This window comes from Hippichthys cyanospilos, chromosome 22 (genome assembly GCF_059441005.1).
Source record: "Hippichthys cyanospilos isolate Australia breed blue-spotted pipefish chromosome 22, RoL_Hcya_1.0, whole genome shotgun sequence".
In the NCBI taxonomy this organism is placed as follows: Eukaryota; Metazoa; Chordata; class Actinopteri; order Syngnathiformes; family Syngnathidae; genus Hippichthys; species Hippichthys cyanospilos.
Window position 1 is genome coordinate 1,416,200 of NC_142390.1, and position 27,652 is coordinate 1,443,851.

The 27,652-nt window shown below is 43.7% G+C and overlaps 3 protein-coding genes across 10 annotated transcripts in view; 2 read left to right on the forward strand and 1 right to left on the reverse strand.

Moving 5' to 3' along the window:
• The window catches only part of ccdc146 (coiled-coil domain containing 146), a 29,421-nt gene extending 26,254 nt beyond the window's left edge, over nt 1-3,167 (forward strand). For all 5 annotated transcript variants that reach the window (XM_088406380.1, XM_088406385.1, XM_088406381.1 and 2 more), the window contains one exon: nt 129-3,167. In XM_088406380.1, coding sequence (XP_088262506.1) covers nt 129-332 — 204 coding nt within the window. In that variant the 3' untranslated portion in view covers nt 333-3,167. The remainder of the gene's footprint in view (nt 1-128) is intronic.
• Nucleotides 711-17,473, reverse strand: gsap (gamma-secretase activating protein). 2 transcript variants are annotated; one of them, XM_088406387.1, is made up of 33 exons: nt 17,149-17,196; nt 16,757-16,827; nt 16,532-16,590; nt 15,831-15,887; nt 15,598-15,667; nt 15,467-15,514; nt 15,317-15,405; nt 15,184-15,253; nt 15,061-15,110; nt 14,744-14,851; nt 14,608-14,664; nt 14,003-14,049; nt 13,763-13,842; nt 13,325-13,402; nt 12,934-13,014; nt 12,687-12,779; nt 11,632-11,800; nt 11,448-11,538; nt 11,279-11,348; nt 11,130-11,209; nt 10,987-11,067; nt 10,798-10,920; nt 10,668-10,720; nt 9,964-9,995; nt 8,415-8,476; nt 7,844-7,939; nt 5,572-5,642; nt 5,370-5,464; nt 5,121-5,240; nt 4,655-4,716; nt 3,609-3,707; nt 3,327-3,423; nt 711-3,248 (listed from the first exon to the last, which is right to left on the reverse strand). In XM_088406387.1, the coding sequence occupies exons 3-33, from the start codon at nt 16,550-16,552 to the stop codon at nt 3,148-3,150; spliced, it is 2,451 nt and encodes an 816-aa protein (XP_088262513.1). In that variant the 5' UTR covers nt 16,553-16,590; nt 16,757-16,827; nt 17,149-17,196; the 3' UTR covers nt 711-3,147. The 2 variants fall into 2 exon arrangements, with proteins under 2 accessions (XP_088262513.1, XP_088262512.1); XM_088406386.1 differs by lacking the exon at nt 16,532-16,590 and having other exon boundaries at nt 17,149-17,473.
• Nucleotides 10,405-27,561, forward strand: nampt1 (nicotinamide phosphoribosyltransferase 1). Of its 3 annotated transcripts, none has more exons than XM_088406389.1 (14): nt 10,405-11,830; nt 11,893-12,066; nt 12,940-13,100; nt 15,623-15,691; nt 20,636-20,792; nt 21,829-21,932; nt 22,005-22,133; nt 23,003-23,161; nt 23,233-23,369; nt 24,216-24,441; nt 24,729-24,848; nt 24,909-25,049; nt 25,159-25,293; nt 25,366-27,561. In XM_088406389.1, exons 3-14 carry the CDS (start codon nt 13,047-13,049, stop codon nt 25,465-25,467), a joined length of 1,533 nt encoding a protein of 510 aa, XP_088262515.1. In that variant the 5' UTR covers nt 10,405-11,830; nt 11,893-12,066; nt 12,940-13,046; the 3' UTR covers nt 25,468-27,561. The 3 variants fall into 3 exon arrangements, with proteins under 3 accessions (XP_088262515.1, XP_088262514.1, XP_088262516.1); XM_088406388.1 differs by having other exon boundaries at nt 10,405-11,776; XM_088406390.1 differs by lacking the exons at nt 10,405-11,830; nt 11,893-12,066; nt 12,940-13,100; nt 15,623-15,691 and adding an exon at nt 18,195-18,457.
• The last annotated feature ends 91 nt before the right edge of the window (nt 27,562-27,652 follow it).

The window sequence follows — 27,652 nt, forward strand, 5'->3', positions numbered from 1 at the left end:
TTTGACGTATCACAAATATTGAATTTATTATTCCATTTTCGTGATTATACTTGGGCAAAATTGAGTTTCAGCGCCACACTCCAAGGTCAGGCATCAATATTAAAACATTGCCCGGCGTGTGCCCGCAGCTGACAGACGGCGACGAGTGGAAGCGGTTGCCCAACGGGCAGTACACCACGGCGGAGAGTCGGCCCGATGCGTACATCCCGCACGCGGACGCGCTCCCCCTGCCCAAACCCTACGGAGCGCAGGCCCCTTTCAAGCCCTCCCAGCCAGGTGCCAACATGAGACACGTTCGCAAACCCGCACATCTCAAACCCTTAGAACTCTAGAAGAAAAAAGAATCATCGAAATGCCACCGTTTTTCAGGACAGTGCTTCCCTTTTAACATACCTCCTCTAATTGCTTCATGGCTGCATCTGCTTGTAATCGTGTTTTTTTTTTTTCTTCATGTATTTACGGGCAATAGCGTGTTTACGTACTGTGCATTTATAGCCAAATGAGTGTGTGCGGGAATCAGATTTTTTTGAATATTTTACCGTCGTCCTTTTCCTATGTTACAGTCCATGAACGCATAGTAGAGCGTGAGCATCGCAGAGTGGAAGCCAATAGACAAAATCAAAAAATCAAGGTGGGGCCAAAACAAATAAAAAAGCAAAGTATTTACTTGAATCCTCATAGCTCCTCACGTCACTAAAATGGCATTGCTGTTGCACATCAGTGATTCAGACTTTATTTCTGTTCTTAAGACATTTGCCAGGGGTGGAGTAGCATTATGTTTTATTACGAAAATGTAGTTGGAGCGAATTGGGAGATGACGTCTGGGGAATAGTTAAAGCAAAACGGCAAAGCCAGAACCTTACACATCGTACTCATAGAGATGTTTATGGAATACAATAAATAGATTAAATGAAAAGCTTGCTGGAAAGCAGGCTGGAAGATATTTCTAAAAATGATAACAAACTTGCACAAATAGCTGACATGTTAACGTCTCATATGTAACAGCACAATAGGAAAGGACAGGTGGATAAAGTTAATTTAGTAAGATATTGTGTTCAGAACTAATGGTGTGTGTGATCATCCATTGCTGGCAGCTGCTGAGAGCTGTCGGATGAATTTAGTGCCAAACTATTTGGGCTTCATTAGGCGATTACATAACACTGACCGGACGACATTGCAAGCTCAAGTTCCTGCTCAAAGAACAGAAATTCTGGAAAAATCTTTTTGTGGAAGCACGTCGCGAGGTGTTTGCTGAAATTGACTCATCTGTCGCTGAGATCATTTCCCGATTGAAGTATTTTTAGGGCGTGCAAATTTCAAAATGTATCCGGAGGCGTTTTACGGCACAATAAGAGATAATTGGACCCATGTTAACATGAAAAAAACCTCAATAGAAACAAAACATGTCATCACTTTTAGTCTAAACCTATAGAATGTTAGGTATTTTGCCCCCAAAAATCAATACTTGCCACACTCTGACATTTTCCAGACTTTTTACAGTAAAAAAAAAAAAAAAAAAAAAGCCATGATTTACTGCCACAATCACATGATTCGAAACATGCGTGTTCGTCTTGAGTTGCTTTTGTTTGACATGGTACATTTGCCCGACATCTTTTTGCAATGTGTTGTGCACATAAATGTCTCGTCTGGCGTAGCCACGTCGCTTTGTTCCCGCATGATCTCAAACATGACGTGCAATCCAAATATTGGAACAATGTGTGACAGTCAGCCCATTACAGAAAATAGTCCAACATGGTGTTGACTGTCCAACAATAGTAAAATATGGCACTCAGCAGTTTTTCAACCAAATAAGGACATGAGGTACTTTATGTCTTTTGACCGGATCTGTTATCTATCATCTTTCTTGGAAACTACGTCCGATCTTAAAAATTTGCCAGAGCACATTTTTACTGTCCTGTTAAAGAAAAAAAAAAACATGAACTAATTTCCCTCAACGCTGACCAAATGGCGGTCGCTAAACTTTCAAAAATAATAGCTTAATCTTCCATCTTTTCAGTCCCTCAAGTGTGTCCCGCCGTCCCTCTCGTTATCTCTTCATTTAGATTTGCTCTGAAGTAATAATTGCTTCTCATTTTGAAACGTCCCCGGCCATTCATCCTACGCCGATGTTTAACTCCGGCTGAACATCTGCTCGCGGACGGAGTCGAAACGTCTGAACGTGTCCGTTACCAGGAGCTGCAAATTAACTTGGCCAAGCACCATACAAAACTGTACTGTCAGCAAGGCTTACAGAGCTGGGTTTGATTCTTAAGTACTAGAAAATGGTGCCTTGAGATACAAGTGACCCAACTTGGGAGTCTTTGACTTGTGAGCAAAAACTGCAGTGGATTTACAACAAGTAGTTTGGCAAATCCTTTGGGTGATTTGAAGTTTACATTTAAACAGGCATTTAAAGGTCATTTGAAAAAAAATCAAAGGTTAATGTTGGTAATTAGCTTAATGCTAATAATGTAAAATATAAACGAGAGAACATATGCATGTTCGCACAAAATGGAACGATACTCACGGGCAAATATTCTTTGTTCTATACAAACAAAAAAGAATAATCCTGCAGCAACATATACTGCTCCCTGGTGGCCAAGGTGCCCACAGCATCAGGAGCAGCGCAATGAGTTGAACAATAAGTCTTTGCATTATTTAAACAGGACTACAATATTTGAGAGCTATTTTTCCTTTTAACCCTTGTGCACACACTTTGCAAACTATACCGATTGCACATCAGTTCTATAGATACATATGTGGATCACCCACAAAAAATTGAAAAATGGTCCGGCCTCTGTCTTTGTAGCGCGTGAATTGACGATGACTCTTTGAGACATATGACAATTTTTCCTGAAATTATTATATTGTGCAGGCGTACCTAACGTTGATGTATTGTAATAAAATATGCAAAGATTTTGGTTGCTTGTGTCAAGTCGCACTGATTTAACACAAAAAGGCTTCCCTGACTTGAATGAAAGTGTTAACCAATGTTCCGTCCCTTTGTCTCGAATCCTGCCAAGATTCCCGCTTCCCATTCATCTCTTCCTGCTTGTTTGATCGCTCTTGATATCCATCATCTTCCATCATTCTTTTGTTTGTCTTCCTCTCCCTCTCCCATCCGTCCTTTTTTTTTTCTTTTGGGGTTCAATTTCCCTCAAAGCCCAGCCAAACGAGCGTCTGTTTCAGAGCCGTCTCCTCCACAAACGTGGCGTCCACGTTCTCCTGCTCCTCGAAGGGATTCGGAGCTGGAGCACAGGAAGGAGGACGCTTGTTGAAGAGATGTCCACGTGAGCGGCACCCACACGTACGCGCGCAGACATTACCTTGCTCCTCCATATCAGAAAGCACTTTGGCCAGGTATGTCAGAGGCAGAAACTCTTCTCCGAAGCCTGCTTTGTCTCTGCCGGTGAAAGCAAATCCCTGCAGAAAAGACCAGTGGGAAAACGCTACAGAATTTCGGTACTTGGCCTCTGGCAAAAAGAAGTGAGAAATGATTGGAAAAAGGCCAAAGATGTTGCTTCTGACGCGACGCTCATTGTGTCAAAAACGGGGAATTTTGGAATCTATTATGTATATGCGGTTGTGACTGAGTCTGTGTGCTCTACCTTGTTTTTGTTGTGTCTCCCCAGCAGATTCCTGACGTAATCTCTGGAGATGGAAGCCGAGCTGACAGGATGATCCCACATATGGTAGAATCTGTTTGCCTGGCACACATAAAAAAATGACAGTTTTGAGATGTGCTTCTCCAAAAAATAACCCGGCAGCGTATGAAAATGTCCCTTTCTATTTCTGAGCTTGTGAAATACGGTACACCTCGGTAATATTTATTACTAAAAGCAAAAAGAAACAACTACGCTCCATCAGTCATGTTGATACAGAGCTGCTTTGCGCTTCTCTTAACGGCGGCCGCGTGCACGTGCGAGAGCTCATTAATCAATGTTTAATTATTATCCCCCCCTTCCCCAGGATGAATATTTTAAGCCCGATTGTGAAACTTTTAACCGCTAAATTATTTACGACGCTCAGCCTCGGTATCTCGGTGCGACCGGCTCGGTTTGACATGGCTGCAAATTACATCCCTCCGGAATGGCGTGCAAAATAAATAGAAATGAAAAAGCTTGACGGTAACTGCCAAGATTTTTTGCATCATACTTGTTTGAACGACAGTAAGGGTGAAAAATAATTTAGGTTCTAGGTATGAAGTTCGGTCGATAAAAGCTAGCTGATAGCTAACTATTTCAGTTGCGAGCTAGCTAGCTAGCTAGATTCAACGAGTGTGTCTTTGTGTGAGTGTTTTGCAACCCTCCCGCCGCCCAAAAAGCATCTGACTGGCCGGAAACAGAACAGAGACGCAAAACACTCAACATTCCTCTAATCACAATGCAGACAGGGGGCACACACACACACATTTATTAACATAGTGTACCCACACACTTAACACGTGGAAGTTATACAACAGACACACAGAGGTGGACCACTCCCAAAGATTTGGCCTCCCAACACACACGCACACACTGTAGTTGGTTACACAAGTGCGATTGTTGCGCAAGACTTAAAATAACTAATTTCAGGACATTGAAACTTCCGCGCAACTTGTCAGTGGGATTGTGTATTGTTGTAATGCCCGACGGGTCGAAATAAACAAACGTACCTCAGGAAGTCGCTTTAACACGCTGAACTTGAGTTTCTCGTTGGCCGCGCTGTCGTCTAAATCTGTCCACGTAAACAGAAATTTACTCAGTTTGACCAACACCAACAATCAAATCCAGTTATTTGTTTCAAGGCTGAAGGAATTTTGTATCGGAGGACCTTGTAAGCCTTGATATTACCATATGAAAGATCGTATTCCATTCTTTTCCTGGAAAAACTAGTAAGAGTCTATACTTTTCTGTTCTTTAGTAATCCCTGTTTGAAAATAGGTCATTTGAGAGACACCAAGCCATTTTGGACAATCCTAAACTGTCATGGTCGCTCTACAAATGGAAAATATCTCTGCATTTTCATTCAAGCTGTTCATTTGTTTCAAGTTTTTGAATAGTAAAGAAATCAAAATCCCGTACTGCATTCTATTGCTATTTTTTGTGCAATTTTGTGAAATTTGTGCAGTGTTTGCACACCTGTCATGAGTCGAGACACAAAGGTTTCCGTTAGCTGAATGAAGCGGTGGTCGACGTACTGCAGGAAAGTATGATGAGGTAGGCAGCGCAAAGCCAACGCCGCCAGCAGGGTGTGATAACCTGTGCGAAAGAAAGCAAAGGTTTAGCGCGCGAGGTTGTGATTGCGCAGCCGTGTAAGAACCGAATGACGCGTCAAAAGATGCTGATGTTGAACCCGCGAGTTGCTTTCGGTGTGTGTGCTGGCGCTACCAGGTGGAAGGGGCACGCAGAGACCCCCGGTGGCTTCCAGGATTCGAAGCATGAAGTGGAAGACGGCCCGCTCGCCCGGACCGGCCCGCTGTGTGCTGGAACCGCACGCCCGATCAAATCGCAGCAATCGGATTCGAGTAAGACCTTTGTTACGTTGGAATAATACGGTGGTGCCGGGAGGGGAATGGAGGGGGGTACTCACAAGCACAGAACTTGCGGGCCCAGCCTGTGCTTCTGCCAGACCGACTCCAACATATGACTGGTCAGATCCAGCTACACGCACACACACGCAGAAAACGCGCATCACTTGTTGGGGAAATACATTTTAGATTCTAATGAAACGCCAGCTCGCAGCTTGAGGCAAAGGCGGAAATTTGAGCAAACATCTTGGAGCCTGAAAACAATGCGGCTTTTGCACATCTTTCTGACATCTGTGGTGCCATTTTATTTTAGATGTGTGTGGGTGGGGGGCGGGGCACCTCACTTCCTAATTTCGAAGCCACACTTCCCATTTTCATTTCCACGGAGCCGGCCTGGCGAGGAAGAACACGTCATCGGCCACATCCGTTTGCCATACGTATGTCAGCCCCCCCCCCCTCCAAAAAAAAATCAATCTACACAGATTTCAGTTATTAAGAACGTGGTCTCAGCAATAAACGAGGGAATAATATGCAGTATAGCAAAACTGTCCTCGATTTTCAACTTTGTCTAATATTATACATTGGCTCTCTGGGTTGATTTGAAATGGATTTATTTTGGTATTGTGATTATGTCAGTCCACTTGAAGTCATTTGAGAGTTAATTTAAGGTACGAAACCTAGCGACCTTTTAATTAATACCGAATCTAATAAACTTTTCAAAATTACGATGAATATAAGCTACACTAAAGCCAAGCATTTTTTTTTAAATAAAACTCATCAAAACTGCTGTGAAAACCAATTAAAACTAAATTGAATTCAAAGAAAATAAAAGAAAAACAAACTGACGTTTTTACTCGGACATAAAACCAAACATTTAAGATGACGAGATTTAAAACACGTCAATACAAAAAGTGATGCTTTGTTGAGAATTGATTTTAGACTTTTTTTGATCTAATGTTTTTTCTCTTCAGTCTTAAATATTTAATTGAGTCTCTTAAGCGATGATTAGACCGAAATCACTTTGCAACAAGCAGTGATGATTTGTTAGGAATAACCTTTTTTCCACAGCAATTTTTATTAAATATACTGTTTCAAAAAAAAAAAAAAAAAAGTTTCTTAGGTGCTTGGTCAATATTATGCTACCGATAATGTCTGGAATGCACCATGTGCGTTAATGTTGTCATTGCAGTGCATAAATATTAACTGAGACTCTGGATTGATGTTTCTGGAGATGAGTTTTGGTTATTCAGAAAACAGAGTTTCGGCTCCTTTGGAACACTAATATTGCTGCTTCTAGCTTCAAATCCGCATCTTTCACTGCCAAGATCTTCTGAACTAAATGCAGGCGTCTAAGTGTGGAGAAAAGGTAAAAACATTGGCAAACAAAAATCCTTTGTCCAAATATGTAAAAGCGGCCATTCCTCACGACTTTCCGATGAAGAGAAAAGTATGAACCTTCATCATCCACGCCAGTGTTTCCCCTGCATAATTAAAACCTCCCCGGCCTATTTCAAAACAGAACTTTCAATATGTATTCAGTGACTCCCCGCTTGCTCTTCGCACTGCATAATAAAAAGCAATGTATCTCCGTTGTCCGTGGCAACGGGTGGACGGGGAATAAATAACTATGACAATAATGTAGTGTGAAGTTGCAATCTATCACAGCAGAACTTCCTGGTTCTTTAAAAGCTGGAATCCCCCCCACCCACCCCCCTCCCTCCCTCCATGTGTCAATGCCACCATTTGTCTCAATAAGCATGGGGGAAGCGAAAGGGCCGTGATCTTTTGTTTCTTGAGAGGACATTTGGCCGGAGTTGTCAAATTGCGGCCGTGTGGGTGGTGGTCGTCATAACGGCTCATTTTCCCCCTTGCCGTATCATCGACGTCCAACTGGCGCCTGAGTTTGTCACGTTGTCATCGCCATTTATTTGCCACTGAGATTAAGGAAAAGTCTGGTGGACTCATTTCCCTAAAACTTGGCTGAAAGCGGCGCTGATACAGAGGAGGAGCGCCTAACATTTTGAGGCGGAGCCAACGTGTGAATAGGGCATCGCTCTTAATGATAAATAGGTGTATGCGTGGGTGTACGATCAGATTTTTCCACCTTGGCGGAGAGATCTACACTGGGCTCGGTGCCATCTGCACTTCTTATCTTTTGATGAATGTCGCATTGTCTAATCGGGATTGCTTGTTGCTATGGAAAGATTTACCTCCCGGATTTTGTTAAACACTCACAAGTTTACATCCTTTCCATCACAAATCACAATGCTGAAATTGTCTCAAAGACTAGATTTTTTTTCTGTCACATAGGCAAGAAAACTGGGGATTACTGACCAATTTGGCCACGTAGTCGATAACCAGGGAATCGATTTTCTTCTTGCCCAGGCGAGGCAGGTGCGTGTTCAGGTGCTCTCGCAGCTTCTCCACCATCTACAACAAACAAAAGTAAGAAGAAAAAGCATATGCGCGCGCGCACGCTCTATTCGGGCTCATGTAGATGAAAGCAGAACGGCGGGAAAAGATGGAAGCGGGCGACCGGACGACCGGGTCGTTCTAAGAATAGTCCAACATCTTGTCTGAACTCTTAAACCGAAGCTGTCTGCGCGATTGGAATTACGCTGAGTGCTGGCAAAGCTGCTGGGTAAGAAATTGTTCATCAAGCTGTTGAACATGGGATATTTTTTGTCTGTTTTTTGTTCTTATCTGATTGATATTCTCTGGCTGAACACATGGATTTGTTGTTGTTTGGTTGACCGAGGTACAAATTCCCATGACCTTTGGTCTTCAGCCACAGGCCTGTGTTAAATTAAAAATATAGTTAGGTTTTACGGTAAAACGCCAATTTTCTCCTGTCCATTTTGAGCGTAATTATGCATGCTTCCAGGAAATGATTCCCTCCTCTCACCAGGCCTATGAGCAGCCTCTGGCGGTGGTCCTCCTCTTGGAAAAGCGGCAGCAGCTTCCTGCCTGGAGGAGACACAAAAAAATCTATATATGTATATCATATGACGGAAAACCGAACGCTTCCCGAATGTTGGGTGAGCTTGTGCAAATCATCTCATTAAGTCTTTATTGCAGACCATATTTATTTAAAAAAAAAAAGTCTCAAGGAGAGAGGAGGATTATGGGTAATCTAAGGCATTAATGGATTCTTTTTGGGCTGTGTTTTGGCTTTGAAAAAAACATCACAAAGCTTTGGAGGGGTGTTATGAGACTGCGCTACCCGCTGTGAGCAGATGAATTATTTCACACTTTCATATATAATCTTCATTTAATCACGCACATGCAAGAGGCCGACTTTTTGATGTGTCATGTGGAACAACTTGCAGGGCGCAGAGCGCGAGCGGCTGCTTGATATGCGCATGTATAATTTTGAAAAAATGCAGGTAATCGAAGCATTAGCATTAGCCGCTCATTTACATATCGACTCCCGCACGCTTTGGATAAAAATGCCAAATATTTGCCAGCTTCCAGACACGACTATGTAAATGTTTTAATAGCATCGCTTTCAATTTAGACGGCTACTTTGACGTTCCTCGGGGGGGTTCCTCCTTTTACATTTTTCGCTTACACACTTGACATTTTAGAGATTAATTGAAGGGCGTGGAAGCCTCCAGTTTGATGAATAATGAATGAATGATGACGTCAATCAGATGATAATCAAATTTTCACGCTGGGTTAGAAGACACATGGATGCACAACAAGATAACACAGTTTAAGAGTTGAATCTATTTTTTGTCATTTTTGCAGCAGAGTGATTTAATATTTTATAGCAGCACTGAACTCGGGGGGGGGGGGTTTATAGCTTGGTGATTTATATGGCAATGATTAGTTCTTCTGGATACTTGTTTTTATAGGAATGGAAGATTCCTCATTCGGCCATTTTGTCTATAAAAACGTTTCATTAGGTAATAATTATTGAATGCATATCATTATCGATATATCATAATAAATATACGACTGAATTATTTTAATGAAAATAAATTAAACACTTAACACATAAACACTTGCCCTACCCAAGCACAATTATTTTCTAATCTGTGAACCTATCAACTTCAAAAAAAAACAACTTTATATTGACTATAGACATGTGTTTTTCTCCAACGATTTCTGACAAAAATGACATTAGCCCACCGTCCTTCATTTTTCTGAGACAGCAAAACAAATCTAAACACGCTGGTAATCTGGGTTCCATCATCGCTCATGGCCTGCTATTTGCATGCATGTTATGACTTTGTGGGATAGACTATGAGATCATATATGAAGTCACATAAATCAAATGAAGTGAGATCTTGGCTTGATGCTCAACAGCTGTGCAGGAGGCACAATCAGGGGAGCGCTGTTACATAATCCCACCGTTCTTCACATCGCTCCATTTTTCTTTTTTCTTGTCATCACTCCATTTGTAAAACTCAAGTTAAGTGAGACTGCTGACATTAGCTCTGTTGTCTTACCAGCATGCCAAGTGTCCACCGTGGCAAGAACCCTAGAAAACAAACAAACAAACAAAAAGCGTTTGGTTGTGCACCCTCTAAGTTTCAAATTGTGTTGAATATCCTTCGTATTCAATCCCGTCCTTTTTTAACATAGGAAAACATGCAGAAACACTTTTAGAATGCAAGGACGTTGAATAAGCAAAGAAATTACTGTAGAAAAGCACATTTGAAATGCTAATATAAAGAAACGTAAAAACATTTTAATTAACATACTTTTGGGTGAAAAAATTATTTTAGTCCAGTGACTTTTTTTCAGCCCATGTACCCCCTGTGAAATATGTTTTCAGCCAAGCCACTTAACCAGTGCAAAGCATTTTTGGGTTAAAAAAAAAAAAAAGACTTAAAACATGCCATCATCAAAAAAAAAAAAAAAAAAAAAAAACTTGTCCTCTTTTGGACCATAGAAGAGATCTGTTATCACAAAGAAATATGGAACCAAAAATGGAACCATACGAGTATGGGTGAGAATATTGATTTTTAAAATAATGAAATTGAATGACCTACTGAACATAAAATGTGTTTTATGAACTTATACTTTCCAGAAACGTGTGAATAATTTAATAATCTTTTTAAACCGCTGTAGTTTACCACTGCTTTCGTCCAACAGGACTCTTGCTCTGATATATAGAACCAATTCCGCATGGAAATAAAAGTGGACCTACTTGTTTGTGTTGTCCAACACATGAGCCGTTTGGCTGGATGGTTTCTCATTCATCTAGAAGTAAACAACGGCAGAATAAGCACGGACCAGATATTCGCACCGCGCTTGCCTGCTTTGCTTTTCAGCCTTACAAGTTTACTCCAGTAGGCCTCAACGTGGGAGGATCTGAATCGTGGGTTGGGATCGACAGCGAAAAGCATAGTCCTCTCCGTGTTCCACTGCAGCTCGGACCAGAAGCCCTGGAGACTCCTTGCCTGCACGGAAAACAAAAACAGTACACGGCTGAAATACTGTTGTTAAAATGGCGGGCGTGTCATTACCTTCCCTTTAAAGATGCACTCGGTATGCAAGTGAGTGGTGCACAGCACGCCCGGGATCTCCATCAGACAAGAGGGGACCTCCTGCGAGACCAAGAGTCAGGTGCAAAGACTAAACGGGATGGCGCAACAAGCGCGAAGCCTACTTTCATGTCAAAAACCGATGAGCAAGGCAGCAGTTTATCCAGGCTGAGGGACTTCTGGTAGCTTGATCTGTACAAAGATGCTAGAAACAAAACAAAAAAAAAACCTTAGAAGAAAATGCATCCACCTTTCCGTTTCCATTTTCACTCACCCAGAACGAACTCCTGGATCTGGTCAAAGGAGTCGAGAACTTTTGCATTGCCGCACAGCCACTCAATAATCTGGCGGCATGTAGACAGAAAATAAGTATTTTTAACATAAAGGTTTGTTTATGTAGAAGGCGCGCTTTCAAATGCCAGCCTGTCTGCTTCGGCGCGTACCTCCAGCTCCACGTTTGGGTCATTCCCGCTGTAAAGAAGGAGCCAGTGAAGGGCGGCCAGGCGTTGGGCGTCAGTCGTGTTATTCAGTCTCCTTGGGAGAGGAACGCAGTCCGAAAACATAAAAGCTTTACCTAAAGTCACACTTTCTGCTCCCTCCTCTCTTCTTCCTGAGGGCGGCGCTCACCTAGAAGGCGAGTTTGATCGTAGGATCTGCAGAAGGCGGGCGGGGCTGACTTGGACGCCGTGGATAGTCCCGCCTTCCAGGTCCAACAGGGCCACGTCTGACTCCTCCTCTGCATGCAGCGCAGTCAAACTTCCGCTTTTTGACAGTAGGCCCAAGTCGGCGTCGTCTCCTAAACATCAGATACAAGCACAGTCAAAATGTACAAAAATGTACGCATGTATAACATGAAGGGAAGAACTAATATTAGCATGTTATCCACAGTATCAAGTTGCTGGATCAACAAACTCATTTTGCCCATATTATCATACGTCAACATTCTTACACCACCATCCTTCTCACTACAAAATGCAATATCAACAATGGCCAGAGGCAGCGCCAAAATAAAGATCAAGCCAAGGACCAATGGTTGGGCGCTGCTGTAGATGGTGTTGTCCTGTAAGTAAGCATTCTTTATATCTGCTGTAGACAGACTCGCATACAACATTAATGTTCTGTGGAGTACGAGCACTTCTTGCTTGTCCTGTTGTTTTTTTTTTTTCTTTAGGGCAGATCCGGTCTCTTCAAAGTTTTTAATCCAACATTTAAATGCATTTTCTATTTCATTTTTATTGCATTTCATTGCTTACTTTGATGGAACAGCACCATTACATCCTAAATTTTAGAAACATCAGAACTCCCTCTGCACAGTTTTTTTTTTTGTTAAGTTTCAGGCACTTTGATGCACTTGGTCATTTTTTTCTGTTTAAGACTAAACTAACCCGTATTAACGCTTTAAAAAATAATTAACAGTTGTTAAAAGTTGATTTATATTGCTTTTTCTTTCATTAATGGTAAAAAGGATACAGGTTTAGGGACTTTTTATACAATTTTTAAAGATGATGTCCTTATTTATAGCTATGTTTTAATGGGGAGGGCGCCAAAAGTTTTCCCCTTCCTGGGAGGGCGTCCCCGAAGAAGGAGTTGTCATTTTTTTAGCCCATTTTAAGTTCTAAGTACACAAAACCAATATAGCTCGGTGGGATAACACTTAATGAGCGCGCACCACTTTATCTTACCGGACAGGAAGAGCGAGTGGCAAAGCATCTCCTGCTGCCTGGTGTTGATGCAGTGCAGGAAGCACGCTTGCAAATACACCACCACGTAGTAACCTACATATGGAAATAACAACCCCGCTTGTCAGCGTATGCGCCGCCTGCTTGTCTGCGTACAGACATTCATTAGGCCAAATTAGGCCACACACGCTCAGTCGTATTTAAAATTCTCTTAAAGTAGCAAAAGTGTGTATATGCGTGTGTGTTTGACCCATAGGGATGAAGAGAGGCTGGAGCTGCTTGGCATCCCGTGACGGCTGACCCAACGTGACCCGGAAAGTCTTGCGGCAGTCTGAAAGAGGATGAAAAGGAAAATGAGTTGACATGCTGGCCCTGCGCAGCTGGGGACGCGTGACTGCAGGTACACGCACGCACGAGGTGGGTTTTCTATCCTAGTGGGGACATTCCATTGACAATTCATCACCTACTCTCAAATGGGGATACTAGAACAGCTGGGGGTACCTGAAGGAACTTCAGTGGGTACTTGAGATTTTAAATGAAACAAACACACACACGCAAAAATCCTTTAAAAATAACTGTTGAATTCTTCATTGTTTCGGGAAAATAGAAACTGCAGCATGCAGCAAAAAACAAGCACACACCTTGATGAACTAAAACCACAGAATAGATGAGCTCTGATTTGTCGCAAGCGGGTTGACTGTAGCACACGCCCATGCTTCCTGCAATAAAATATAAAAAGGCAAAAGTGGTCATTTTCATTAGATGCGTGAGCAATTTTTCATCCGGCTTGTATGGGATCTTGTAAAATGCGCATGTTTGCCAAACGTTGAGGCCAGGCGAATTGATTGCGCCTCAGACATTCAAATCAGGATCTCACAATTAAAAATGCATCAATCATGGAGGGCGGCGTGAATGCAGATTTAACCAGCTTTTAATCAAACCGTGAAAATACAATCATTGTTTCGCTGCGTCGCGTTGAGGGACTTACGTTCTCCAACGAGGACAAAAAAAACACATCACACGAGGCGTCAGTTATTGACTTTTTCATAAAATGAGCATCATTGTGAAAGGAGCATTACCTAATCGGTTTGTGAATACCTCCATCTTGACCGGATCTGGCCTTTCTACGTAATGGTGGTCAAAACCCAGGTTCACAAACCTGTTACACACGCACAGCATTCTATTCAGGTACAGGTCACAAAATGAGGTAAACCTGAGCACCGTGGGGCTCTCAGGATGGTGGTAGTGTAGCTAATGTTGTGGCCGCATAATATTACAGCACATTTTGTGCTGTATGTAACAAAACTGCAAAAACTTACTTGACGGTGCCGAAAGCATTCGCGGGCACCTCTAATGGGAGTTCCAACTGGAGGATAGCAGCACAAAGCAGGAAGGCTGTGAGAATGTTATCCTCCTGAGACCCAGTCTATTCCTTCGTGTCCACGGCCCTTTCTTTTTTGTCTCAGTAAGACAGCAAAGTCAACACATGAGAAATCGTTGGAAGACCAGTGTGTCCTCAACTTAGCACACTAGGACTTAGTAGGGTAGCTTCAATGAGTCCAAAGCTATAGACCCAAAACTTATGTCCTCTGTAGTGGACACAAAAGCATAGGCCGGGTCTCAGGAGGATCTTAATTGAAGTCCATCAAAATGCAACGGGAGGAAACAAACGTTATTTTCTCGATTACATATTTTGCACTTAATCAATTGGCTGATCAATCTGTATTTTTTCTGCCAAACAAACAACATTATAGGAAATGTGTTTTGTCATAGCTTATGACTGTCACAAGATGGCAAGTATGGGAGTACCACAAAGCCTCAACACCAAGCATCTAGCATACAATCATGCACCCATGAAATTGTCATTTTTCTGCATTTGAAGTTCACCCTGATAAATATAACGTTCAGACGGCTTTGTCGTTACCACGGTTTCACAATTGCGGTGGTCGTAGAACTGCACACATCGCAGCAGAAGCTTGTCCTGAGGAAAAACCACATGGCATTTAAAGACAACTTTTAAAACACAAGATCCAAATTGTAAGTCTGTGCCTTGTTACCACCTGGGTGAGATAGTAGAGCCTCTGCGTGTACACGTCCCATTGGAGCCAGCAAAAATCCTCGGCCACCCGCTCGGCCGTCCTGGACAAACGCTCGGGATTGGCCAGCACCTGTTTCCGGAAGACACATGGAGCTAAACGAGAAGCTTTTCCAAATTGTAGTTTAAGCCTCAAATGCCTGCAGTAATTGCAACAAAGGGCAGTATTAGCGGCTTACACATTTTGTGTTTTGTAGCAGAGCAGGGGAAGAGTAATCACAGCAACGGTTTCAAAGTGAAACATTCATTTGAAGCACTGTGCAGCCTTCTATTACATCTTACCACTTTGTAACCTTCATGCTTGGTCAGCAGGACGTGGTACTGATCTACATCTGAAGCGCACGCGCGATAATCCAGGTCAGAATCTCCTTTAGTATTTGAGGTTCCGTCAAATCCGAGACTCACATCCGTCTTCAGTCAGCAGCAGCAGGTGGCTCTCCTGCGCCGATCTGCGCTCCGTCTCGGGATGGAGGAACTGAAACCAAAAGTGTTGAGTTATTAAAGGGAAGTTTGTCCCCCGTACGCTTTTTTGCTTTACCTGCACTTTGACCCGGCAGTCTACGGCCTTTAGGACCTTGGTGTTGTTGATTGGATGAATCTCGATCAGTAGCGTCAAGCATTTGGACACTAAAAAAAGATGCGAAGGATATAAATCCTAACGCATGCAAATGAGCTGCTTGTATCTTACTTGGTTTGAGGCGCTCCTCTCCATGATTGTTTTGTGCCAAGCTGACAGCTAAGAGAGAAGACAAAAACATCTGACGTTAATTTCTCAGCGGCATCGCATTTTAAACTCGAGAAATTTTGTATTGGACTCACCTAATAACGTTTCTTCTTTGTTTAGGGAGCAGCTGCTGACACAAACCTGCTTGTCGAAGGTGTACAGGAGCTGTTGGCCGCAAAACACACACAGGTGCATTTTATTTACATATTTTATTTGTGTGTGTAATATATTTATATATATATATATATATATATATATATATATATATATATACACATATATACACACACACACACACACATATATATTTTATTTATTTTTTACAGACCTTATTCTGCTTCGTGCTCGAGTCATATTTTCCGAGTCTGGTGGTCCCAGTTGATCCCTACAAGGAGAGAAAAGATATTTGCAGCGCTTAATTAATTCAAGTACTGTACATCCAGCACTAAAAAAGCACCAACTTAAAAATATAAAAAGAACCTCTTAGCAGGCCCAACTTTGACCTCCAAAATCTGTTTGGTGGGCCTGTCATTAAAAATGTATGCTGCGCTGAGCAGTTTCAGAAGACAACTTTATTCGCTGAGGGTTTAAAAGTTTCCTGAATTTCCCAGTCGTGTATATGAAGTGGAATCATCAGGGGGGAACATGCACTTTATGCAGTTTGAATTTGGAGTCCATTTGATGATGTGTTGTTCACACACACATTTACACACACAATGATATTCAATGCTGGCGGCTTTTTCTTCCAGCTTTTTTTTATCGTAAATATCATATTATAGATAGCATTTTTTTCAGACCAGTATCAGTTTGAGTAATCTGCTCTTGAGTAGTCATAACCAACAGAAATAAACAACAGCAAAGATGCCTTGCAGAGGGTCTGCACAATTAACCCCAAATTAAAGTTACATATTCTAGCGGGCTTTTGTTGACCAAAAGTTCAACCTTGGTCTAATCAGACCTGGATACATTGAAAGGATAGTCTAGTTTGCCATGTGCTGAAGGCTCAGGTAACAACCAATCACAGCTCACCTGTGTTCTGGGTTTGGTCATGTGACGTGTTCAAGGTGAGTTGTGAATGGTAACTGAGTCTTCAGCACATGTGATGCCATTTTCAGTCCACAGCAAGCAGCAAAATGTAAATCAAAAAAGAAACGTGTGCAGGTTGAACTTTTGAACCATAATTGCAATTTATCAACAACATTACACAGAAAGCTGTATGAGCAGCAAAAGAAAAAAAAAAAAAACAATAGTCACCTTCCAGGAGTAAAGGATGCCCCCATCTCTTTCAATGTTCAGGATTAAAATGTCCACTGCTTCAGAGTAGTCTGCAAACTCAGCATCATTTGGTATGCAACAACATTTTATCTCATATAGTATGATAGTTCAACCTTGATGAGATAATGAACTATATACATTCTAACTCCCGCTTACTTATGTAAAAAATAAAATAAACAAAACTGCTTTGTATACACACACACACACACACACGCACGAGCTATTTCTTTCTAACAGTACAGTATTGCACCATGAAAGCACACTGTCAATCATTTTCGTTTGCCCTGCAACATGTTTTTTTTGCACGGTATTCGCCACATTGACTCTGACAGCACGTGTGTCATCTGACCGACAACACGTGAACACCTCACCTTTCACCCTGCACATCGCCGCCTCTTTCCTGCGAATGTCAACCTCCACATCTCGGCCCAGGTCAAACCTCTGCTGCAGTTTTAACATAAAGAACGCAAGCAAACCTTGTTGGGGGGTAACACTATTAGATCCAAGAACTTCGCGCTGCTTCCTTGCAAACTCTGCGGTCTTTCCGGGTGGGGCATCACATGATCGAAAGTCTTTTCAACCGTTTTTTTTGTAGTTTCTTGTCAAAGTGAAGACAGTGGAGCTTTAACTTCGGAAATGTTCCACACCGTAGCAACTCCTCCCCGCGTTTGTTGTGCTGCCATAGGCCAAGGGAGGCTGGAATCTCTCCCCACCACCACCACCCCATCACCATCCAGTCCACCCAGCCACTTCACAATAGTGTGTCACATTCATTTGTTACGCTTGCACGCACTGCCCACTATAATAAGCTACACTAGTTTCTGTACCATGAACCACTATGATATGCACATAAAATGTGCATGTACAAAGTTTATACTCGTGGAGGAATGCTTTAAAATGACAACATGCACCGTTATTTAGCAGGTTTTACAGAAAACCTTTTGTAAGCATCTGTTTCCCCTTTGACAGATGATTGGAAGTGTAGTCTACACTGCCCTCTGGCGTATATTTTAGGGACTTGCTTTGTGTTCAGTTTTCGTCCTGTGTTGTGAGCGTTTTGATTTCAAACACTGTCTGAAATTAGGATTGTATATTATTATATGTTTAAAATTGTCTTTGTTGAAATTACAATTTAAATTAAACACTTGTAAAAAGGTCATTGCCTTACCAAACGCCCTCATTGGTCGTTCGATCTTTTTAAAAAAATGTTATGTTATTTAAACTAAGATTAAAGCGCAGGGGTACCTATAAGTAGGGCTGGCCTGTGTATACTGTACCACGAAATCACGTTTGCTTTCAATGAACCATCTTGTCCTCGCTGTACGATCTTTGGCGACTACACGCTTCCTGGTTGGCCCGCGTCATGAAGTTGCCGGGCAGAACCGAGTGGAGCCGAACAGGACCGAGTGGAGTCCAGCCATTTCGGAATTTTTGAGCTCGACCACCCCTCCCCCCTCATCCCTCCCTCCCCCTGCTCTCAACCCCCACACCCCCGCCGTAGTCGGCTCGGTCCTCCGCCTCCTCCCCTTTTTGCCCAGCTACGTTATCAGCCAGGAGTCCCCGGCAGCGGCACGGCGTAACCCACTGACAGCTGCGACTGACTCACAACCGAACAGGGGGGCAAACATGGAGCATCGGGACGCCGACTTCAACATCCTGCTCGCCACCGATTCCTACAAGGTACCCTCCCCGGGGATGGGATCGTTCTCGGGCGGGATGAGGAGGGGAGTCGGAGTGCTGGCGGGGGGGCGTGCGGGGCTGATGGATGGAAACGCGTTCATTCAAGGTGGCTGGCTCCGCCACCAGTCCCAAGGCCACCGCACTGAGGTGGTCGACATCAGGCCGAGTCGAGCAGAGGATGCGGAGGGAGAGCGATGGGGACAAAGCATCTCCCCGTCGCCTTTAAATTCCTCCTCAGATGCACCGGTCGGCACTTAGCTAGCTTTCGAGAATGAGCTAACGTGCTAAGCCCAAGTGCAAAGAAATGGGCTAGATGGATATGAAGAAGCTAACATTGGTTAGCACGGAGCTAGCAAGTGTTCCTCGGGTAGTGTGCTGCGCGCTTCTGCGGAAAAGTGCAAATCAGCAGGGGATGTTGTTATTACACTGTTTTTAAGACAAAATGGGCCGAGGCCACTAGACATTTGAAACTTGAGGGTGAAACCAAAAGTTAAATGGAAATGACCTTCGCCCCGTTGCTACATTGTGATTGTCTGGCTGCCATGTAGCGCGTGGGTGTTTAAACTTTTTTTTTTTTTTTTGCAAGCCATACGTTACTTAATTTATCACCACGATCCATTCATAAAGAAATGTTGAAAAAACGAGGAAAAGAATACTTTGCTTTAATGCCTCTCTCTTGGAAGTTGCAATGTACGTGGTCACGTGATTGCACTGCCACTATCATTGTTTATCTAATGGCTTTATATAACTTTATGACATAATTCTTTTTTTTATTATTTACCTATGCCTGCACATTAACAAAGCTCTGTATATGATAAAACATCATTAAAGCTGCATGCATTGTTAATATGTTAGAAAAGTTTTATTACCTTGCCAAACTACAAGAGAGCATGTAGCACTTGCTTTGTTCAGTGCGCGAGAAGAAGCGAGAGTTTCACAACACCCTGGTAAGATTCCTGCTGTTTTTGCTGTCATTTTAAGCGAATTGAATGCAATCAACTCCTGTGGTTAGCATTTGGAGTTGTAAACTTTACATCCACACAGAGCAAGCATGCATCATTCTTAAAATAAACTGGTAGGTAGTTGTAGTTGATACGAAGTACCACTAATAAGTCACAGAAGGGCCACCGTGACAGTGATCGGGTTTTATGTTCTCTGGAAGTTTCATTCTAAAATGGCTGCCGTGGTTTCATCTAATATACAGTCGGGTTAAAAGCTGCTTATCTCTTCTTTTCATCAAAAGAGAAGCCTCTACCACAAGCTATTGTTTGGAAACACGCACAATGACATGGAGGGGGGTCTTGTTTTGGTGTTTGTCAGGAGCGCCCCCCCCCCCCCCCCCCGTCCCATGCTGCGACTCATTTTCAACACACCGTCTCCAGTACAGTTTGGACAAGCCCGAAAGTAACCTTAATCTCATTATTTTTATCCAGTTTGGCCCGATCACATTACCTTCCGAGAGCTGCATTTTAAGATAGTACACATCGGTGTTGAGAATAGACCAAGATGCAGCTGGATAGTTGCGGCGTGTGTGTGAGAGCACACGTCCACTAGTGAATGTCTTGACTCTATTTTGAGGTCTCCAAAGGACACTGACAGGGGTCAAATAAACCGAGTTGGTCGTTGACATTTATCTTTACCTCTTGTTTTTCCCACCCTTCTCAGCCATCTATCTCAAGTGCAGTTAAGCCTGTGGGACACCAAATCTAGACTGAACATTTAGTGTAGCAAAAAACAAAGTTGGCTTGTGCCAACTTATGGACTTTATGGAGGACCAACATGGACATGGGATTACCTCTTGTTTCGTTAGCATTACCATTTCCTGTTTGAGGAAGTACTGCTCAGGCATGTCTGTTGGACACAGTCTGACGTGCTGCGTTGTAGTTTTACATTTAAAAAAAAGGAAGAAAAAAAAACACATTCCACAAATGAGTGCATGTTCAAGTGGAGTTTTTCCAGAAGCTGATCATGCTAAATAAACCTCCCAAGCTGTATTTTGCAATCTTTGAGTAGCTTTGCTATTGGTTCATTCGGCTCTCGATTGTGCACTTTAAAGATAATGCTCACTTTACTAGATTAGTCAGACGTTGAACTTAGTGTAGTGGTTGAAAGGTCACATAAAGTTTGACGTTCTTATGCCGTGTCCTTGAGAAGTCCTTGTGTGTTCTGTATGTGCAGGTAACACATTACAAACAATACCCCCCCAACACGAGTAAAGTCTACTCCTACTTTGAGTGCCGCGAGAAGAGAACGGATCCCACCAAAAGCCGAAAAGTCAAATATGACAAAACGGTCTTCTATGGCCTTCAGTACATCCTCCACAAATACCTCAAAGGTAAGTTTTGAGTTTGTTTTTGTGTTTTGAACGCCATTCCGACGCAAACCCAAAATGGCATCATGACCATCGAAGAGGAAATGTTGACTTCTGTCTCATGTGAAAAAAATCGTTTTTATGGAGTCCATACACGTGAGGCAAGACTTAACATTTCTACAGAATTTTCACCACTTAGAAAAAAAAAAAAAAGTAACAGTCCACGGCCTCCTAAGAGGATTTCATGGTGCAGCAACAGAGGTGCCGCGGGGAGCGCAAGGGACACAAAAGCACAGCTGCTCTGTCAGCCAATGAGAGACGACCCCACCACCCCCTCCCCCAGCAGACTCACTGATTAACCTTACGTTTGCGTCTTTGATCCCGCAACGATTCAAATCTGAATGTAAAAGCATGTTTGTATTTTTCATTCTCATTGGAAACAAACGTAAAAAAAAACAAAATGAGAGTGTGTTTCCAAACTTTTGACTGATTGTATTGGATTTTTTTTCAATGTGTTTGGAAATAATCCCAATCACTTAATACTATTCCCACTAAAATTTGGACTAAACAGCAGCCTACAAAGGACTTAAAAGATGCCATCAGTGTCAGATTTATTCAACTTCAAACCCTTTCAAACTTCATTTTTCAGTTGGTTTCCTGAACTTATATTTTCCTGACCTGAAACGAGTATTTAATCCAATCATTATTTTGAAAGGATTTTTGCCTGTTTAATTTAAAATCTTGAGTTGGCCCTGAAGTTTTGTCGTTACCCCCATTTGAGAAACACTGCACTACAACATCTGGTTCAACCCTCAGTGAAATCAAATTTCTCAGTAAATTTACCAATGGCTTCTTTATGCTATTTGGGAAGTTGAAGCGAGAAATAGAGAAAATCGGGGAGCGTGAGTGAGTGAGTGAGCGAGCGAGTGAGAGGACAAAGAAACCCTGTCGCTGCACATGGGATACTTTAATTGGATTACAACCGTGGACAGTAAAATACCATTCCTGTGCCTTGCCCCCCCCCCCCTTCACATTAACTCCCTCTCTCGTTCATGTCCAGGAAAGGTAGTCACTCCGGAGAAGATCCAGGAGGCCAAGGAGGTTTACCGAGAACACTTCCAGGATGATGTTTTCAACGAGAAAGGCTGGACGTATATTTTGGAGGTGGGAAAGGCAACATTTGGAAGTTTCAGCGCCTTGCGGAGAGAGCGAGCGACACGTTTGCCTCTTTTCCAGAAATACAACGGCCATCTCCCAATCGAAATCAAGGCGGTCCCCGAGGGGAGCGTCATCCCCCGCGGCAACGTCTTGTTCACAGTGGAGAGCACGGATCCCGAATGCTACTGGCTCACCAACTGGGTGGAGGTAATTACGACTGCCTTTCGCGGGCTCGGGGTGTTTTCGGGCGAAGCGGCGACGAGATTCAAACCCGGATCCTCTTGACTGTAAGGCGGCCGCGCAAGCCGCTGGCCCCGCTAGGATGTCGACATTAAAGGAGGCATTATTTGTTCAAGCGCAGTTGCACACGCTGATTAAAAGTGTGCGCGTCACACACACTCACGCGCCCACTCAAATCCCCCTAGCTGCTATAAAAGCATGCATCAGCACACGCGCACACACAAAGCAGATGATATAATTAGACGCAGTCAGTATTCTGCTTTCTTACCCTCTCCGCTCTCATCATAGCAGCTAGAATATTCTGTACGCACCTCATTTCATCATACCGCGACCACTATTTTTATTGCGTTAGCCAACGGACAAGGTCGAGCCGCGAATAACACCGTGCGACCTTGCTGACCTTTGCGTAAGGAGGCGTGCTCATGGAGTCACGTGTCTGTTTTGTATGTTTGTGTACGTGTGTGAGGTCGATGACCTTTTTTTTTGGTGCATACAGTAATCCTGCAAACAAAAGCCAACTATTCAGAATAACCTCCAGCAAAGAGATGATAGCTTAGCCTTGGGTGATCTCACACACACAAACACACACACACACACCGAGGTGAGGCAACCTACACCACATGGCTACATTGTGTAATGTCAGTTAAGCCGCTTGTTTTCACACTTTTGTTGGTTTGCAATGCGTTTGGAAACATCAACACATGACAGAGGAATAAATTAGAATTGCCGATACCTGCTGGAACCCTTCCCGTATCCCCAGGGGTACTTGTACCCCCATTGGAGAAGCACCGGTTTATGGTTTAAGCTCCGGTTGACTCTCCTCCCCTTTCCGCCAGACCATCCTGGTGCAGATCTGGTACCCCATCACCGTAGCCACCAATTCCAGGGAGCAGAAGAAAATCCTGGCCAAGTATCTTCTAGACACATCCGGGAACTTGGAAGGGCTCGAGTACAAATTACACGACTTTGGCTACAGGGGTGTCTCCTCACAAGAGGTACTGAGGAAACAGAAAGTCACATGGTGCGTGCCTTTGCGTGTGCGTAAATGGTCTTTGGTTTTCCGCAGACTGCGGGCATTGGCGCTTCTGCTCACTTGGTCAACTTTAAAGGCACGGACACAGTCGCTGGCATCGGCGTGATTAAGAAGTATTATGGCACCAAGGACCCGGTCCCAGGGTTTTCTGTACCTGCTGCAGAACACAGGTACACACGCTCGCACATGGTGGACCCCAGAAAATGATCCAAGCTACAGTGTTTCCCCCCCGCTGTTATCGCGGTTTTGAGTTTACGCGCCGGTTCAGACAGCCTGTCGATGTTTCCCATCATTGTGTACATGTTAAGCCAGAGAACTAGTTAGATGAAGTTTATTGGGTTAACATGACTCAATTTTGTCCTTGAAATTTTACAACAAATGTGTGAGTCTTCTTTTCCTTTCCCCAAAGTGATGCTATATGAAAGTCTCCCATTTCTTGACTGCAAGCAAGATCGGCTACTAAGCAATACAAATTTCTTGGGGCTTGGACTTTGCTGGAAAACAGAAAACGTCGCCAAAGCAACAGATGGCGCTCTCCATCATATTGCCGGCGTTAGTCCGTCTGAAGTCCTGTCTGGGGAAAGACCAGCTTGACTATCAGTATACACAATAGCAAAGCTGCTCCGTTTGGTGAAATTCCTCAACCGTAGTCCAAAATCCATCAAAAAACATCTGCTGTGTGTCGGGGGGGCTCGGTTGGCTCCTCGGGCCCCGGTTGGCTGGAGGCAGGAAGATTGTGATTGGCTATGGCTCTGTGTACACATGCTTTTGTTTAATGGCACTGGGCCATTTACGTCACACGCACTCTTCCTCCTCGCCGTCATGGGAGTTAGCGCTGCTTGGATTCATCCTTGCTTCCGGAGGGTCGCGTTGTCGCCATAGAAACTGCTATAGAATGACACGAGACTCCTTCGTTTACCTTAACAAGGGGTCCACCGCACCATAAAGAATCTTATGCTTGATCTGGGGCGTGCGGCTTTTGCACAGTGAGCGTACGGTACTGTGTGTGGTCGCAGCACCATCACAGCTTGGGGCAAGGACCACGAGAAGGACGCCTTCGAGCACATCATCAAGCAGTTCCCGGGCGTGCCCGTCTCCATCGTTAGCGACAGCTACGACATCTACAACGCCTGCGAGAAAATCTGGGGCGAGGACCTCCGCGGACTCATAGAGTCGCGCAGCGCCGACGCGCCGCTCGTCGTGCGGCCAGACTCGGGCAACCCCCTCGATACTGTGTTGAAGGTGCGCTCCTTCCCTGCGAAGAGAGAAGATGTTTATTTATAATGATTTCTTTCTGAGACCACGTCAGACACTTTATGTTGATTCTTTTTTGGGGTTAAATACTTCTTAATAAGTTATTTTTGTGAACGGATCTCTACTGTAATTTGCACTGGTTAAGGAGTACTTGGCTGAAAACGTATTTCACAAAGTTTACATCACCGAACAAAGGTTGAGAACCACTGGCCTAAAAGATATTGTGGCTTGTAATACAGATGGATTTCATGCCTTTGTTGATTCGCTCGTGTCAGGTCTTGGAGATCCTGGGTAAGAAGTTCCCCCCGGACGAGAACTCCAAGGGCTTCAAGGTGCTGCCTCCGTACATCCGAGTCATTCAAGGAGACGGAGTGGACATTAACACACTACAGGAGGTAACAAGTCACTCAGGATGCGTCAATCCATTTCCTTCGCCTCAACGTTGTTCCTCTCAGATAGTGGAGGGGATGAAGGAGCACCGGTGGTCCATTGAGAACGTCTCCTTTGGCTCCGGGGGGGCTCTGCTGCAGAAGCTGACCAGGGATCTGCTCAACTGCTCGTTCAAATGCAGCTACGTGGTCACCAACGGACTCGGGGTGAGGGAGCCTACGTTTGCTTGGCTCACGTTAAAATGTCATATTCTAGATTTGGACTAATCACGGCTGTCTTTGCGGCGTACTGAGAACTTTGCTCGCCTCTTGCCAGGTGAACGTGTTCAAGGACCCGGTGGCCGACCCCAACAAGAGGTCAAAGAAAGGACGCCTGTCTCTGCATAGGACCCAAAGCGGGGAGTTTGTCACCCTTGAAGAGGGCAAAGGCGACCTGGAGGAATACGGTGTGGTGAGTTCACGGCTCAGTGGCGCTTATCGTGACATGAGGACAATCCATCATTGTTGTTCTTCTCCCGACCAGGACCTGCTGCGCACGGTCTTCCAGAACGGCAAGATTGTGCAGACGTATACGTTTGACCAAGTCAGAGACAATGCCAAACTCAAGGAGAGTGAGCTTGACTAGCTGCCCCCCCCCCCCCCCCCAATCTGCCATTCATTAACACCCCCCCACCCCCCAACCCTCGAACCCCTCCTCCTCGGCCTCTGAAATCACACCCACGAAAAAAATCGAGGCCTCGTGCACTGATGTTCCAACTTGCCCTCTTTCTCTAAAACTGTGACTTCCTTTAAAAAAAATAAGAAAAAATAACGGGAACTCCGAGGAGCTCGCTGACTTCTGATGATGACGAATGAAATTAAAAATGAAGAAACGTTATCGCAAGTGGAAGGATGGGTGACTGTTGAGCTGCTGCCCCGCCCTCCTTAGCAAGCCAGTCCATGTGATTGGCTGTGCACCCTCTGTCGTCTACCCGGCATTATCTTTCCCCTGAAAGTTCACAGTATTTATACAGTATATAACTCGTTTACTCCCAGCCAACACGTCAAGGAAAAGGCCAACATCTTGCAAGCGCTGCCTGAAGGTTTTCCACTCAAGTAACTTTTCAGTTTGGGCATTGCCATCATCTCCTTCCAAGAGCATTCCCATCAATAAGACACAAGTCCCTATGTTTAAAAACGAGGCATTTTCCTTGAATCCAGCAGCTCTAGCGCTCCCGTCGTTGGCACTGAGGTCTTCGCGGTGGCGGAATGCTCTCCAAACGACCAAGCGTTGTTGTCCAGTCCATACAACGCACAAAAAAAAAAAAAACATCTTCACTGGAATGAAGAGCATGGGAGTACATGAATGACTTCCTGACTGTGTGTGTGAGCGTGTGTGGTAAATGTTGCATCTGATGCGTGAGACCGCGCGAGTGTCTTACATCACCTTTATGCAAATTCTAATTCTGGGATCGATTTGTTTTTTTTTTTTGTTTTTTTTCCCACTAGCAAGGTATTTATTGTGGAGGGAACGCTGCGCGTGAGAGTCCAGTCGAAAATGTCCCAAACAGCACTGTCGGTTTCCGTAGGGATCACTGCCTTAACGTGGTGTTGAGAAAATAGACGCTATGGGCTGGTGACATCACAGGTACCAAACTAAACCAGCAAGAACTTCCAGTCATCATTAAGATCATTGCCCAAAGCTCTTTTAAGCATTTTTCTTTCGCCATATGCTTCATCTCCCAGGTACTAGTATTTTCTAATACTGTATTAAGAGTATTGTTACTAGTTTAGGACAGTAGTTTACTAGAAAGCTTTAATTGTGTAGGCCAAGTAGTGGAAAAAAAACCTACTAGTATGCCATAGTTGTGCTACTAGTGAGGAAGAAGGTAGTACTAGTATATTATTGAAGAAAAAAATGCTCAGTGGGAATTCGGTTGCAAAACAATGCCTGTACAGTCAAACTATGGTTGTCAACACTACAAAATAGGTGCATAACTAATCAGAAAAAATGTTTTGGTTTTTTTTGCTTTCGCTTTTTTCCCTTGATTTCGACCCGCAGCGCAATCAATTTTAAAATAATGTTACAGCATTAGCGTGGCTGTAGACCTGTGATGACGTCAACCACTCAGATTCCATCAAGGTGAAGCTGATGAAGCCGCACAGCTGCCCGTCGTACCTTGAAGGAGATCGCACATTTGCAAAAATATCGATAGCTCATGTCGCCCTTTGTTTTATATTCCGCAACTGCTGTTAAAAATCACCTGTCAGTTTGTTTCTTTGTACCGCTAGGGGCATGTTTTTGAGTAATGTTGATTTATCGACTCTGTTCTTACCTCAAATGAATATTATTTTATATATTGCAGTAAATATCCTAATTTACAAACGGGGTGGCCATATACTGCCTTTCACAGCTGTAGATATGACATCCGGTTTGACTGAAGGGGGGTGGGGGGGGGGTGGGCAGGTCAGGTCCCAAAGACCACACTAGATATTTTTGTTAGAAACACCTTTTTTGTACCAACATAAATATCCAAATCAGCTTGACTGGACGTGTGTGCGTGTGTGTGTGCGCGCGCGTGTTGTATTACAGATGATCAAGTGTGAGTTACTTCTTTCCTTGTGTTGTTGACTTCCATAGTGTGTATATGTTGGTTGTCCTGGAATCTCACCAACACTTTTAAACAAATCACATCATTAGCTTTGTCAACGACAAATGAATTAAACAAGCCACCTGTCAGTTTGAGGATATTTGATTTTTTATTTATTTATTTATTTTTTTGGGGTGGTGGGGTGGGGTTAAATTCTCTTATTGTTCAAAGTTCGCTGAA

Coding starts and splice junctions, on each gene's coding strand:
- nampt1 (XM_088406389.1), top strand. CDS start 13,047: ATGCTGGCCCTGCGCAGCTGGGGACGCGTGACTGCAGGTACACGCACG. Junction 20,793..21,828: donor CCTCCACAAATACCTCAAAG/GTAAGTTTTGAG, acceptor GTTCATGTCCAG/GAAAGGTAGTCACTCCGGAG. Junction 24,442..24,728: donor CCCTCGATACTGTGTTGAAG/GTGCGCTCCTTC, acceptor CGCTCGTGTCAG/GTCTTGGAGATCCTGGGTAA.
- gsap (XM_088406386.1), bottom strand. CDS start 17,236: ATGTTAAAACTGCAGCAGAGGTTTGACCTGGGCCGAGATGTGGAGGTT. Junction 15,406..15,466: donor AGAGGAGCGCCTCAAACCAA/GTAAGATACAAG, acceptor ATCTTTTTTTAG/TGTCCAAATGCTTGACGCTA. Junction 8,477..9,963: donor GGTGGACACTTGGCATGCTG/GTAAGACAACAG, acceptor TGTCTCCTCCAG/GCAGGAAGCTGCTGCCGCTT.